The sequence below is a fragment of the Morus notabilis genome, unplaced genomic scaffold, assembly GCF_000414095.1.
Source record: "Morus notabilis unplaced genomic scaffold, ASM41409v2 Scaffold1317, whole genome shotgun sequence".
Taxonomy (NCBI): Eukaryota; Viridiplantae; Streptophyta; class Magnoliopsida; order Rosales; family Moraceae; genus Morus; species Morus notabilis.
In genome coordinates, this window is record NW_010363007.1 from 452,414 (window position 1) to 468,932 (window position 16,519).

A 16,519-nucleotide genomic window follows, 5' to 3' on the forward strand; every position below is an offset into this window, starting at 1 on the left:
AAAAATTTACGTAAATAAAAAATAATTCAAATTACATGATTTAAATCTTCCGACCACGAATAAATTTTTAAAAAACTAACTTCATCACCAATTAATTAAAGTTATCCTCCTTTTCATAGAGATCTCCGGGTGGAGACAGGTATATATCCAAAGGCAAAATGCGTACCAAGATCCAGATCCTCTCTAAATAACACCTGTCAATCTCCAATTGGTCTAAAATAAATAAAAAATGGCAAAAGAAACTTCGTCGTCTTCGTCCACCTAACCAAACGACCTACCATTTTCTATATATTTATTTCTCAAAACCCAAAAAAATATATAAATAACCAAAACAACCCACCATTTGTATATATTTCGTCGTTCGAGTCTCGGTGTCAGCTCAGCTCATCGTCAGCCACTTATCGTCTCTTCGAGCACGACAAATCCCTAATCCACACACTGCATATTTTTCTGCATATACTATACTATATATACATACTATATACATACAGAATATATAATATTCTATATATCATAACGCCAAACGCGTATACACAGCACAGAGTGTATTGATTTGATTCCGCTGATCGATTTACGAAGCGCGTCTTGCGATGAATTGCAACGGTGTGGCCGCCGACGGCGAAAACGGCGGCGTTTTGGCGTCGCATGCACAGCCGGAGAAGCTCATTATCGATACTGATCCTGGAATCGGTGAGTCTCTTTTTTTTTTTTTTTTTCCGATCATCGTTTACAGCAATTGTTGATTTTGGCTCTGGTTTTGGTTGTTGCGATAATGTGAGAAAAGGAAAGAGAGGGAATTTTTTGTTTTTTTTAATTTTTAAATTTTCTTATGGTTTTTGATGTTTTGCGTTATGGATAGTAAGAAATTTGTTTAAACAAGGCGAATAATGAATGATTTTGGCTTGAATTTTTCCGAGTTGTGAATCAGGCGTGGTTTTTTTTTTTTTTTTTTTTTTTTTCCCTTAGCAACCAAACGGAATTCAATGTGTTGCTCTTAGTGGTAGTAATTTAGTGACAACGTATTTCTTTTGTCCTTTCTCTCTCTAACAAAAAAATAAATATAAGTAACCTTTTGGAGCTGGTGATGAGAAAGACTGTAAAAAAGCAGCTCTTTTTTTTTTCCTCTCCTCTTTTTTCCCGAATTTTTTTTTTCTCGATCCTAATAGTTGACCTTGTTCAGTTCGCATTTCTTGGTCCCCTGGTCCTTTTCTTTTTCTTTCAGAGAAGTTGAAAATTTTTCAAATAGTGTTTTTTCGAATAATAGTAAAGTAGGTGTAGCACCAGAAGATAAGGTGCGCGAAGGCGTTTGAGGTGGTTCGGACATGTCTAATGTAGACCGCTAAAAGCACTAGTTTGTGCTTGAGAGAACATTTTTATATCTAATACTAAGAGAGGGAGGGATAGATTAAGAATTACGTTGACCGAAGTCGTTAGGAAAGACATTCTAGATCTAGGCCTTTAGGAAAGTATAATTTCGAACAGAGCCATGTGAAAAAGTGAAATCTATATAGCTGACTCCAATTAAGTTGGGATTAAGACTTGTTGTTGTTGTTGTAGTAGTAGTGTTAAAGATTCGGTTCACGGCGACACTGAAAGTTCAGTTTTGTATTTCGGTAGGAAACATCCGTCCTTGCTGCTCTCTTTTGCTATTTTTTTTAAAAAAAAAATTATGTTCATTATTTTTGTTATTTTCGTGGGTTTTTGTTCTTAATTTTTGAGAAAGTAACTTCTCTATTGCCACAAAGGATAAGTAAATGTTTATCTTAGGAAAAGTAAAACATGAATTTGAATAAATTCAACTACAAATTTTTCTTGTATTTTTATCTGGGAAAATTAAGCTCTGTGTGGTCTTGGTCTTTGGGTTAATTATATAATTATATCGGCACCTGAGATGTTTCGTTTAAAATAAAAATGGTTTCTTCTGCATATGATATTCTTGAATTTATACTTGAATCTAAATGCTCCTTGGTTATGTACTTTAGCAATGCACATTTTTCATGTGAGATAATTTCCATGGGTTTTTGTTTATTGACAGATGATAGCATGGCCATCTTCATGGCGTTTCAAAATCCAGGGTTGGAAGTCTTGGGCTTGACAACAATTTTTGGTAATGTTACCACGGAAGACGCCACCCGGAATGCATTGCTTCTGGTCTGTATTTGTTTCAGCTTGTTTTAAATCTTATTTTTTAAGCTTTGATTACAATTTTGGTACTCGTAGCGGGATTCTAGTTTTGAATGCATTCATTGATCAAATAATGTCTTAATGTTTAAAAGGATAGTGTGAGATAGCACGGCGTCCAGATGTGCCCGTGGCGAAGGGCAGTCCTGAGCCTCTGAAGGTCATTGTTCTAACCTTTATTCTTTACTTGAAGTGATAACGATAATTGAATAATAAACAAATGTATTCCTTTGTTAAGTTGTGGAGTCTAATTAATTACTCTAACGATTTATTAACTTACATAGAGGATTATGCAGTAATTAAACTTAAGGAGTCTAATTCATAACATTCTTGGCATGCTTATCTACTTGACCTTTTTCGCTTACCTTCTTCTGTGCATTTTAGTCGTAATACTGGGGAATTTTTTTTTTTTTTTTTATCTTTTTAATTTTTGTGATAATGTGCTTTGACTTTGGTTGATGAAAGACCTTCAATCTCTCCCAGTTTATCTTTTGTTAAACTGTATTTACTTTGTTGCAACTGTTTTATTCTGGAAAAGGGTGGAGAGCCACGTATTGCTGATTTTATACATGGTTCTGATGGTTTGGGGAATTTGTTCCTACCTTCTCCAAAATCAAAGAAAAGTGAAAAGAGTGCTGCTGAATTCTTAGTTGATAAAGTCTCTGAATATCCTGGAGAAGTATCAATTCTTGCACTGGGCCCCCTCACGAACATAGCTTTGGTAACTTGCTGTCATTTGCTTTCGCTCATTAGGCTTCTGATTGAGACTTGCTATCTACTTATACTGTAGTTATATTGATACAATAATCTTGATCAGGCAATCAAAAGGGATTCTTCCTTTGCCAAAAAGTTGAAGAGACTAGTAATACTTGGTGGTGCTTTCTTTGCTTTGGGAAATGTAAACCCCGCTGCTGAAGCAAATGTAAGTGTTTTTCTTTTCTTTTCATGGTGACATACGAACAAGTCCAAGTCAGCAGACACCGGGACAAATCTCTTGCGTCTTAGTGGAATATTTTCCTGGAAAATCGAGTGGGCATTGTTTTCATTACTTTTTCTATGTTGGTAAACTTGTATAGGTTGATTTTTGCAAACATTTGTTTCTTCCTTTCTGAGGAAAAATGGATTTTCCTTCCCTAGTAGTAATTCTGGTTTTGAAAACAGCTCCAACATAGTACCCTTGAGTATCGCATTTCTTTGAACTCTCTAGTTGTCAGTTGTAAAGCACGAAACCTAGAGTTCAGTTCACTGGACTACTCTCAGCCGAGTGTGAATGACATATCACTTTGAAACTGCAGATATATGGGGACCCAGAAGCAGCAGATATTGTGTTTACATCAGGGGCTAACATTGATGTCGTTGGAATAAACATTACAACCCAAGTTATGTTTACAGGTGGGATTTCCAGCTTCTTGTTTGGTTTTCATTCGCAGACCAGCTTCGCTGAAGCTGATTTATGGGATTAGGAAATGCTCCTTTGAAATTTAATCACTTTTATTATGGTTTCAGATGCTGACCTCCTTGATTTGAGGCAATCCAACGGAAAGCATACAAAAATCTTATGCGACATGTGCAAATTCTACAGAGACTGGCATGTGAAGTCTGATGGTGTTTATGGTATTCCTCTCAGCCACTGTACTTTTAGTTATCCTTTTTCATTAGCTTTTTAGTGTACTTCATCTTAATCTCTCTTGGGCAAAATTGTTTTCAGGTATTTTTCTTCATGACCCAGTTAGCTTTGTGGCACTGGTTCGACCTGATCTCTTTACATTCAAGAAGGGGGTCGTCAGGGTCGAAACTCAAGGCATATGTATAGGGCATACATTAATGGATCAAGGACTCAAAAAGTAAGATTATCACACTAATCTTCTTCAATTTATTGTTTTTGTTTTTGTTCATATTTTCCCATTATATAATTATACTTTTGTTTGCTATATAGATGGAATTCCAGCAACCCATGGTCAGACTATCCCCCCGTCTCTGTTGCATGCACAGTGAATGTGGATGAAGTTGTCAGTTATATCAAAAATATATTATTGACTCCATGAGAGCCTTAGGTGGCGAACTCGGGAATGAAGTTTGGGATACATCTGCCGAAATTTCCTTTGTGGCTTCTGTAGCTTCTTTCCCTTAATGCTGGGCATGGGGCGCAATGGAGTTCGGTGCGAAGAGCAAGCTATCTGTGAATTCTTCCCCTTGTTTATTTTTAACTTGTAAAGAACATTTCAAGAATGATGTTCAAGTTTGCACGATAATGAACAAATTTAGTGCATTCCTATGCATAAATTGAACTTGTGTCTTTTCCTTTTATAAGTTGTGAAGAGAAATTAATTCTGGCATTTGAAAACCACATGCCAGTGTATAAGCCTATCAAGTACTAGCCTATGTGCATGCATTATTTTCAGGACAACTATGGTAAAACCTTATTGATTTTGGGTTGCGCTTGCATCTTAAATGTCTGTCATTCGGTTAAAACGATCTGGACAGTTAAATATAAGATTGCCTTTTTGCTATTAGTTACTTGTTGACAAAATGCCGCAAATTTTTACAATTGAGACCATTTTTACACTCTTCCAATGACTCAAGTTTAGGATGCATATTAATTTTTTTTTAAGAAGGCATGTACTGTAGTTGTGCTATGGTTTCAAGATTCACCAATTTTTTGCAGAGTGACGAATGAATTGAGTCACAAGCAAAGGCAATCTTTGGCTGGAGGGAAGAATATTTACATAGAGAGGTTATAGGCTATAGGCCAGCCAATAATAGGGATGAATTAGAGATGTGAATCAACCTTATAAAATTACATGAAATGTAGTTTAGAAAAGATTGTTGTTCTAGTCTAGATTTTGCCTAAATTTCCTCCGCAAGAGATTATGATCACATGGGGTTGAATTATTCGAATCAGGTACATATGTATCATAAAGTTGGATACGTAAATTGTTATTTATTTCAAATAATTTTAAAATGTCTATTTACTTAATTTAGCTTCAAAAATATGCTTTTTTTTACTACAATTCCAAATAACAATCTGAGCTGTTAAAATTTATTCGACTAAAAAGTGCATTTCTTTTTTTAACGACCAAGATTGTTTCGTTCCATCATTAGTGGTTGAAATTTGGACTGCACGGTATAGTTTCACGCCGATCATTTCATAAACTACACAACCTTCACTGCCCAACCTGTCACTTGCATTGTCTCTTAATTTTGCACTTTTAATTCATTGGTTGTCAAAAGGATATTTTTTACACATACGTGAGGGTGGTGTTGTAAGATCAACACATTAATCAAAGTGGACCTCATTTCATTCAAAGAATACAAGCCAAGACCAAATCCATTTAATAAAAGCAGTTAAACTAACTTCTTGCATACTATTTTTATGTTTTTCGGTGACAGTTACCTACTACACTGAGATAACCATTTCAACTCCCGCCAACAATAGCCCACTCCAACCACCAAAAGAAAATAAGAGAAACCCCTTATAGTATATAACGCCATCAAATGTTTTCTTAGTCCCAACAGAAAACAAAAAAAAAAAAAACACACAACAAAAGGCATAAGAGTGAAGGCAGAGTAATACAAAAGTTACACACGAGTTGATAATCACCATGGTTTGTGCTTGTTCAGCGACTGCGATGGCCGAGAGGGCTTCAGGGTATTGTGCTTTATTCCTGGCAGTATTGCTGGTCCTGAGCTGCTGCGAATCGGGTGAAAGTGAATTCGCGATGATGGGGCAGAGAAAGGGCATCAACAACACCAGGCCTTGCGACGAAATTTACGTGGTTCGGGAGGGGGAGACGCTGCAAACAATCGCTGAAAGGTGTGGAGATCCTTACATTGTGGAAGAGAATCCACATATCCATGATCCTGATGATGTTTTCCCTGGCTTGGTAATCAAGATCACTCCATACAGAGATACCTACTAGATTTTTTTTTCTCGTTCTATTTGATTTTCATAAGGTTTGAGTATTAGAATGTACATGAATTGATCTGTCTGTATTGGGAGGCCTTGTTCTATGTAATTTTCTTTGCACTTTTTGAAAAGTCCTGTGAAAATGTAGTATGGTGGTTATGTATATGTGTGAGTATATATTTATATATATATTCTCCTCATAAGTACATGAAAAATGTTACAATAATTACCTGATTAGTAGGTTGCTACCAATTACTTTGAGCATATTGCGGTTGTTAGAAGAGAACATAAAAGCAGAATTCATAACATTGTGTTGTCTCACAAAACAAAGAACATTTTTCCAAAATCAACAAATAGGAATTGAAATATTGAGTTTGAAAAATGCTTTTATCACTTAGGTAGCAAATTTAAGTATTAAGTGGAAATCCAAACACACCATATGAGCAATGTTATAATTAATCTAGCCTCTAAACTTCTTTCTACAAATTTGTGCATTTATTTGGAAATAAATCTTGGAGTTAGATTGTGGATGACCGTTTCCACAGCGCAAGTAATAATGGGTCATGGGCTATTTTAATGCGGAATCAAAGAAGGCATTTATGCTGCTTAGTAGTTGCCAAACCAATAATGCGTGCAGACCACAGTACGACCTGGTCAGTACTTGATCGTAAACTCTCAGCAGAAATAAGTGATGGTCATTGTATTTGCAGGCCAGGAAAAGATTCAAATCCTATATAATAAGCATGAACAATTATTAGCCAAAAAACAATAGTAGGAAAAATAAGAAAATAAATACAAACAGGCTGTGCTGGTGCTGGTGCTGGTTCTGGCATTCTTAGACTTGGGGTACGGTGACTCTCATTTAAGTTGGGAGAAAAAAAAAATACCACTCAGATAGTAAAAAAAATTATTAATGTCACTTTATTAAAAAATAATAATTCTCATTCAATTAATAAAGAGAAAATAAAATGTCACAATGATACTCAATTTTTGAAAAGAGATCTCTTGTTTAGAATAACATAAATAATAAGTTTGCACAAAATCATGACAACCCATGTACTTTTCTCTTAAAATTTAAATAAGGACATATCTCAAACATGGGACCTTATGAAACAATTGATCAAAAACTATGTAAAGTGTATCTGAAGATCCTTGATATAAAATCTATCTACTTTCTCATAGTATTTTGAATATATTTTTTTTTTCAAATCAATAATTTGTGGTACCAATTTTGCTCTTTTAGAATGTCCCCTTAGCTTAGGTTTTTAGAACATCTCCAATGTAATATTATATTTAATGTGCTAATTATAAATTTATTATTGAGTGTAAAAAAACACTCTAATATAATGTTATTTATTGTGTTAAATTTGCTATATGTTATATTTTGTAGTAAATTTCTCACTAAGTATAACATATTACAAATTTGACATTTGATTGTTATTTATTGAAATATTTACTTTTATATGTAATTATTGCAATTTTTGTATTTTTAAATTATTTTAAAAAGAAAAATGATATTTATCTCTATCGAGATAAAATCTCATCACTCACAAAATAAGGGGCCCCACTAGATTGGGTCTCACCTATCCACCTAGTGGGACCTACTATGAATGTTTACTTTTATAACTTTTAAAGTTTAATGATTATAAGAAATAAGTATATTTAGCATTTCAAATAATATTATGCATTAACACGAATAAAAATAACATACTATATTATACACTTTATGCCAAATATAAAATTCACCTTAACATTCACCTTAACATTTACATTGGAAATGGTTTTAATTTTGTGCTCTTTTTCTTAAAACGTTACCCCTCAGTTAATAATATATATAAAGAGAAACTGATGGCAAAACTCTAAAGAAAGTTGGTCAATATTTACGCTCCTACATATATAAACTGTTTGCAATAGGTGACACGTTTTTCTACCATGTTTCTCTCTCTCTCTCTCTTTGCGGAGCCAACAATCCTTGATGCGTTGTCAGTCGTCTTTGCAATGTTCCTGAATTCCTCTCCCCCTGAGCCGCCGCCATGGAATCCCCACCTCCCTTTTAGGTAGCCATGCAATGTTTTTAGTATCCCCATAAAAGACTGTCATAGCACCGTAAGACTATCTTCGGAAACACGGTAGTAGTAGCTAAGCTACTTCCGTATCATGGGGTAATACATTCAGTATCACAACGGGTTACTACTGGTAATACGATAGATACGGTAGGTCAATGTATCCTTGGTTCTCAAAAAGGTTAGAAATCAGTATATACAATTTGATTGTCGCATTTTTCTTCAAAGTTAGGTTACTTTTAGATGCATTCTACACGGGAACATTTATTTTCTGAAGCACTGTATCGGACACGGAAAACGTCTTTCAAGTCCCGTATTCAGTCAATGCCACAAGTTTTCTCAAGTAACTTTCTCGACTAATATGCTTGCTTTTGCCAAGAAGCAAGCAACAAAAGCCGGTAGTTAGCTATGGGTGACTAATGGTAACCTGCCGGGTGGCTCTGGTGACCAACAAGTCACCCGCTAAGTTTATTTGTTGTAAAAGTAAGAGAAAATTAAGAAAGTAAAGCAATGAACTTATCATTTAAGAACATGTGTCTGGATATTTATTTTTTATTTTTAATTAATATTATTTTATTAATATAATTATTTAATTAAAAAAAATATTAATTAAGAGTAAAAGGGTTACAATCAAAAGGGGTGTCAAGATTTTTCTTAGCAGCCTTCAATTTAAAATTGACCCTCTTGGTGTTTTCCATGGTTTTGGTTTGTTGTTGTTGTTGTTTTTTTTGGTTGGCTTTCTTGCTTTCACACCATATGGACCGACCCATTCGTATTTGAACTGATTTGACTTTTTCCGCGTTGACTATTTAAAGTCTTTTTGAATCCAATGCTTCAATTCACACATGATTTAAACATCAAAGAACGGTCAAATCTTGTTACGATGTTCATTCAATATATATATATATATATATATATATATATATTTATTTATTTATTTATTGTTAAGATGTAATTAGTTTCAAAGTATGTAAATGTAATCCAAAGAGTGACTCCTCGTGGACGTGAAAGAAAAGGGATCCCTTTTTTGGACCAATAAACACATAAATGAACATGGTAATCTAATTGTATGTATATAACATTTGTTGTATCCAAACTAAGAGTGACAATTTGTGTTAATGGGTCGTATTCGTGTTAATTTATTTATTAATCGTGTTAAAAAATATTAACCCAAACACGACTTGTTTATTAAACGTGTCAAAAATGTCAACTAAAACACGACCTATTTATTAATCGTGTTTATCATGTCAATCCGTATAACCCGTATAAATTAATATATTGAATAAATAACTAATATAATAATGACTTACTTAACACGGTCAAGATATGTTTAACATATTTATTGGTCAATTTATTTTTTCCTTTAAGAAAAATAAATGCATTAAAATTCACACTATTTGTATATGTCATATAAACTTTTATGTTATATCACATATCATTAGATTGCAGATGGCACATATAATCAATCGTATCAATTAGTGTCACTTCGTGTTAGTAAATCAACCATAACCTAATCCATTTATTAATCATGTTAATCGTGTCGACCCGATTATGACAAAAACTCATTTATAATAAACTCAAACCCGCTAACTTCGTGCAAATTTCAAATTGTGTCGTTGTGTCGCTATCTGAATTGTCAGCCCTAATCTAAACCATTTAAGCTTTCTTTAATATATGCATTTTGATTCATGATTTCCAAAGTTATTTTCGCTCTATAATTATTAAAGTTTAATCTATGGTCCATTTTTTTACCAAAAAAAAAAAAAAAAGAAATCTAGGGTCCACATTTTTTTTTTGTTTTTTATTTTTCCCTTTTTGGGCTTGGAATTTCATGGACCACTTATTCAGCACCAAAGAAAAGAATCTGATTAAGATTTGGGAAATAGTAGAGAATAGGCCACTATGAAAAGATTAAAAAAGTAGACAGGCCAATTTTTAGTTATAGAAATTAATAGGCCATAATTTTTGAATTTCTAAATTTACCCTTTTTTTCTTTCTCTCTTTCTCTCTCTCTCTCTCTCTCTCTCTCTTAGTTGTACCGTACACGCAACTCTCTCTCTCACTAGCTTCACGCATCTCTTCACCGGTGATGATCCGTCGGTCGGTCGGTCGTTCTCTTTCCTTCTTCGGTCATATTTGAGCAGCTATTCCGGTTATTTTTACCGAACAAAAGGTTTGTCTCTCTAGTTTCACGCAGCTTTTCACTGGCGCCGATCCGTCCTTCAGTCATTCGTTCTATTTCTCGTTGGATTTGCTCTTCTCCGGTCGTCTTTGAGCAGCTGTTCCAGTTATTTTTACCAAACAACAGCCTTTGTGTATTCTTGGTTTCTAGTTTTATTTTTTGTTGTATTTTCATTTTCATTTTTTTTGGATTATTTCGGTTTTGTTCTCTCTTTTGTCCATTAATCTTGTGTTTTTTGTTGTTTTCCAGTCATTTTTTGAGCAGATCCTCCGTTGATTTTCACCAAACAACAGGTTTGGGCATTCTTTGTTTCTAGTTTTTTATTTTTTATTTTTTTTGTTGTAATTTCGTTTTCACATTTTGCATTATTTCAGTTTTTTAATATTTTTAGGATTGAATATAGTTCTTGTAATTTATTGATTTTTGTAGGCATACAATCTGTTTCAGTCATTGATGGTTTTTTTATAACTTGTCCAGTTATGGGACATAACTTGACGAGTTATTGTCCACAATTGACAGTTTTTTTACATATCTTGTTCGGTTATGCATTTTTAACGTGACAGTGTTCCTGCAATATGTTTGTAGGCATGCAATCTATTTCAGTCATTGTTGCTTATAGGGGAAAATGGAGTCTAGAAAACCAATATACAAATTTTGGTTTTCAATCAGTTTTTATTCCGGAGGATGCTTCTTTGAAGTTTTTACAGGAGTGTTTATGTGATGAGCTGCATCTTGAGTTGATTGGTTTTAATGCTGGTGTTCATTCTTTATTACTTTTTGTGAGAAGGAAGTTGAAGGACCCAATTGAAATGGTTTCGGAGCTAAAGATGGATGATGATGTTAAGTTGTTTTTAAACTTGGTTCGACACAGTAAGGAAGCTCTTGGATACCCGTTGGTAATAGATTTTGTTAGTAGCTCTGTTAGTGCAGCGGGATCTACTTCTTCTTCATGTTGTTTTATGAGTTCAAGAGATGAGGCGTCTTCTTCTAATGTTGATGGTTCCGTTTGTCAATTTGAAGATGATATTGATGTTGTGATGAATAATTTTTTGATTGAAGATTTGGATATTTCCAAGCTGCCTATGTCTTTTGATGTGAATATAGGCCATCAATTCATGAGCAAGTCGGTTCTCAAGAAACTCATGCATGTAATTGCTATTAGGAGGCATTTTGAGTTTAAATCTGAAAGATCTAATAATTCATTTTATGTTTTGGTTTGTAAGAATAAGAATTGTACTTGGAAGATGCGTGCTGCTAAGGTTTCAAATGGTAATGTTTAGGCAGTGAAGAAGTATGTTAAGGAACATACTTGTTCACTTGATGTTGTTAGTGCTAAGCATTGTCAAGTAAATAGTCGTGTTGTTTCGGAGTTTTTAAAGAGCGATTTTAACATTGGGCTTGCGGATCATTTGCGTCCTAATGATTTGAGGTCTATAATGCATGGTAAGCATGGTGTCGAGATTAGTTACTACAAAGCACGAATGGCTCGCCGATACGCGTTAGCATCAATGAGAGGAAGTGCAGTGGAGTCGTATGCTTCCATTCCTTTTCTGTGCAATGTTTTCAAGGAGAAAAATCCATATCATTTTTGTCTTATGTGTTATGCTTATGCTTTTGTTTATTATCTTAACGTTTTGAAGGAGAAAAATCCAGGTTATGGTACCTTAACTTGACAGGTTATAGTCTATAACTTGTCATGTTATCGGATAAGTTGACAAGTTTTTGTTAAAATTTGTCCGGTTATGGAGTATAACTTGACAGGTTATGATTCATAATTGACAGTTTTTTGCATAACTTGTCCGGTTGTGCACAATAACTTAATTAATTTTTTTTAGATATTAGAATGTATAAATAGTTATTGTTTTTTGGTGCCGTGTATAAATAGCTATTTTTAATGTTTTTGTTTTGGTTTTTTCTTTGTAGGATCTGTGACTTCTTATGAGCTTGACAATGATGGGCGGTTCAAGTATTTTTTTTTGTGCTTGGGGGCTTCTATTAATGGTTGGCGCCATTGTAAGCCTGTGATCTCAGTTGATGGTACATTTTTGAAGAATGAGTTTTCTGGGACCTTGCTTTTCTCTGTAGTTTTAGATGCTGATAATCATATTTTTCCGCTTGGTTTTGCAATTGTTGATTCGGAGAACGACTCCTCGTGGGAATGGTTTTTTGAAAGGCTTAAGGAGGCTATTGGAACTCGCGAAGAACTTGTTATTGTTTCTGACAGAAAGAGTAGTATCCCTAAAGCAGTTGAGAAGGTTTTTCCGGATGCATCTCATGGATTTTGTATGCAGCATTTACTTAGAAATTTGAATTCAAATTTTAAAGGTGTGCATGTGGATGCTATATTCTATCGTTGTGCCAAGGCATATCGTAAGGAAGACTTTGGTTACTTCATGCGTCAATTGGAGGCAGTGTGACCAACTATTCGAAACTATTTGCTGCAAGTAGGGGTTGAAAAGTGAGCACGTGCTCACTTTGAGAGGAAGAGATATGATGTAATGACGACTAATATCTCTGAGTCGTTGAATAATGTCTTAGTGAATCCTAAGGAGTATCCTATTAAAGCTTTAATTGAGCATTTCAGATCCCTCTTGCAAAGGTGGTTTTATGAACGTCGAAATAAGGTGGATCAGACTTTTACATACTTGACTAATCATGCAAATAAATGCCTTCGTGATAGGGAAAAGATTGCATGTTGCTTATATGTAAGTTACTTTTGTCCCTTTTTTTTTTAGAAGTTATTCTTATTGTTTGATTTGGTGATTCTTGTATTTTTAAAAATTCTACTTGCTTTCAAGGTGGTTGCTTCTTTTTTGATTTGGTCTTTTTTTTTAATTTTTCACTGTTGGGGACTTATATATTGAATGCTCTGTTTTCTTTCTTTTTTGTCATGTTTTCATGTTCAACCCATGGATATAAATAAGTATTATGTTATTGATGGTTTTGTTGGTGAGGTGGTTGACTCTGTGGCAAGAACATGTAGTTGTCTTGTTTGGCCAGCTGACGAATTTCCATGTCCACACGCCATTGTATCGATTTGGAAGAGAAATCTTGATCCAGCATATTTTACTTCCTACTATTACACCAACAATGCATTCAAAGCAACATATGATGCTGTAATCTATCCTCTTGGTAATAGATCACAGTGGCAAATTTCAGAGGGCATTGAGGAGGAGGTTGTTCTTCCTCCTGAGTTTAAATGTGGTGCTGGGAGGCCAAGGAAACAAAGGATTCTTTCTAGTAGAGAATGAGAGAAGCAATCTGTGAAGTGTAGCCGATGCAAGCAAGTTGGCCACAATAGGAGGACTTGTTCAAACCCCACATCTGTTGATATTAACTGATTAAGATGTTTAAAGTTGATTTTTTGTCATTATGGTTAAGATTAACACTGTTTGATTCATTGCAATGTACTATAGTTTATTTTGTTCAAAGATACATTTTTGTTTGGAATTGATTCTAGCATTTATTGAATAATTCATGTGAAGAATTTTTGGATTTTTGTTATGGAGAGGAAGTAGAACAATTTATTTTTAAACTATTATTTTTGTTTTTGTTGGAATTGTATGTTTTGAAGGAAAAAACTATAATTTACAGATTATGGTCTAACTTGACAGGTTTTTGTCCATAACTTTTTCTGTTATGGACCATAACTTGTGTTGTTATGGACGATAACTTGTCAATTTATAGACCATAACTTGAAGGGTTATGGTCCACAATTTACAGATTTTTTATTATTCGGTTATATATTAAAACCCTAGTCGGTTTTTGTCCATAACTCTTCCATTTTTCCCCCTGTTCCTTTACACTTTTTCTTTTGTATTTCTTCATTGATTTTTCTTCTTCATCATTTTCTCTTTCTTCATAATCTTCCTCCTGCAATAATAAGTTTTTTTATTAGTTGTAAGAAACTCTCTTTTTTTCTCTCAACTAGTATTGATGTGGGTTTATTTTTTTCCTTTTTCCAAGTAGTATTAAGAACGTTCATAGCTTTTTGATTCCTTGAGCAGCAGCTTTTCTCATTGCTATTATCTTTTCAGCTTCTTCAAATGTTCTGACCAATGTTTGTTGAGTGATATCAAACGAGTCTGTGAATGGAGTATAATCGAATTGTCCCTCATGTTCTCCTAGCTCTGCAGATACTTCTTTTTCTATGTCCTCCTGTTCTTTGAGGTACAAATTAGTATATCATTAAGGAAACCTTACAAAAATAAATTCAACATCAATTTGCGTTGTTTCATTACCTCAGAAACTGGATTGTTTTGTATTTCTTTGAGAAACAGAAGCACATCTTGTTGAATGGTTCTCATAATGTCCATAGAATTCACAACCATTGCCTTTATTTCTTTCAAATCATGTTTCATGGCTACCTGGTTGGCTTCAAAATATTTTACTTTGTTAAGCAGATTACTTAGATGAATTTCCATCTTGTCCAGTTTTGTTGACGCTGCTCGTGGCATTTCTTTTTGAACTTCATCATGATTTATTTCTCTCAAAATGACCACAACTTGACAGTGAAACAAATAGTAATTTTCAGATTCAATAATGACATAACTCGACAGGTTATTATCATAACTTGATCATAACTTGATTTTTGAAGTTGTGTCAATTTATTGATAGAGCATTACTATACGATATGTTCCAATTACAGGGAAACAAAAAGTAACGAGCTCCTATTCATTCAAGTGTGAACCTAAAACATAACCTGAATTAGTGGTTTTCCAGTTAGTGATGAACGGATTTACCTTGTTCTTTTGTTAATTTCCGTTGTCTGTGGTCCATCTTCAATTTCTCGTCTAACGACACCGGCGAGGTTTTAGCAGATGGAAGAGAAAGGAACGGTGGCGGACGAGAATCTGAGATTGGTGGAGGGATGAGAGAGAGAGATGCAGAGGGAAGAGAGACAGATCGCGTTTTAGCAGGGGAAGAGAGAGTGATCGTGGGAGAGTGGCGGAGGGAAGAAACAGTTCGCCGGAGAGCGTCGAAGGGAAGAGAGAGTGATCGTGGGAGAGCGGCAAAGGGAAGAAACATTTCGTCAGAGAGCACCAGAAGGAAGATAGAGAGAGAGTGGAGGTCGGTGAGAGAGAGAGAGCGCGGAGGTCGGTGAGAGAGATAGAGCTGAGAGATAGAGGAGAGAGAGAGGTGTTTAGGGTTTTTTTTTATTGAAAAGGGCATTTTTAAAATTTTATGTGTAGATAAATCTGAATATATTATAATTTGGGTTTTTTTGATTGAAAAGGATATTTTTAGAATTTTATGTATAGATAAATCTGAATATATCATAATTTGGCATATTTATTAACTTATGTAAACTATTGGCCTATTAATTTTAATTCATCTCAAATCTTGATCTATTTCCCTCTTTCTCCCTTAAGATTTTTCAATTATGGCCCATTACAACTCCCAAATAGTGGCTATATTTATTTTTTTAAAAATACTTAGAAAATACCGTCACTAATAAAAGATAAACTTCATTTATAGATACTATGCTGTAAGACGAACTCTCTAATGAGCACGAGAATTTTTCAATTATGGCCCATTACAACTCCCAAATAGTGGCTATATTTATTTTAAAAAAATACTTAGAAAATACCGTCACTAATAAAAGATAAACTTCATTTATAGATACTATGCTGTAAGACGAACTCTCTAATGAGCACGAGAATTTTTCAATTATGGCCCATTACAACTCCCAAATAGTGGCTATATTTATTTTAAAAAAATACTTAGAAAATACCGTCACTAATAAAAGATAAACTTCATTTATAGATACTATGCTGTAAGACGAACTCTCTAATGAGCACTACTCGTGCTTTATAGTATTGTTTACCATTTAAGTCAAAAACAAATTTCCTCAAGGAAAAAAAAAAAAAAAAAAAAAAAAACCTCGCCCACAGTTGATGACAAAGACTCGTTAGTGTTATTCTTATTATTCGGTAAAATGAGAGTTTGGGACCTTGAGGGATACAAAATATTATATAATTTTATTGTTGATAGTTCTTCGCAATGTTACACGTGCAGCGTCCACACCCAAATATTATTTGTATACATGAGAGGCTGATGCTGGCCAGATCATTACTTGCTCAAATCTATGTATTGAAGAAAACAATATAGAACATTAAAAAAAAAAAAAAACCAATGAAAAAAGAAAAATAAGAAACAAGAGTAAAGTTAGCTTATTATTATGAT

The 16,519-nt window shown here is 34.1% G+C and overlaps 3 protein-coding genes across 3 annotated transcripts; all 3 read left to right on the forward strand.

The window, feature by feature from the left end:
* Positions 1–335: 335 nt before the first annotated feature.
* LOC21398521 (probable uridine nucleosidase 1) lies at positions 336–4,552 on the forward strand. Its single transcript, XM_010103294.2, has 9 exons — positions 336–690; positions 2,036–2,151; positions 2,282–2,341; positions 2,720–2,902; positions 2,999–3,103; positions 3,477–3,573; positions 3,688–3,795; positions 3,890–4,025; positions 4,118–4,552. The coding sequence occupies exons 1-9, from the start codon at positions 591–593 to the stop codon at positions 4,224–4,226; spliced, it is 1,014 nt and encodes a 337-aa protein (XP_010101596.1). The 5' UTR covers positions 336–590; the 3' UTR covers positions 4,227–4,552.
* Positions 4,553–5,708: 1,156 nt separating this feature from the next.
* On the forward strand, positions 5,709–6,202 carry LOC21398522. The gene has a single exon (XM_010103295.2). The coding sequence runs from the start codon at positions 5,784–5,786 to the stop codon at positions 6,099–6,101; it is 318 nt and encodes a 105-aa protein (XP_010101597.1). The 5' UTR covers positions 5,709–5,783; the 3' UTR covers positions 6,102–6,202.
* A 7,040-nt stretch (positions 6,203–13,242) lies between these two features.
* LOC112092559 lies at positions 13,243–13,584 on the forward strand. The gene has a single exon (XM_024169037.1). The coding sequence runs from the start codon at positions 13,243–13,245 to the stop codon at positions 13,582–13,584; it is 342 nt and encodes a 113-aa protein (XP_024024805.1).
* The last annotated feature ends 2,935 nt before the right edge of the window (positions 13,585–16,519 follow it).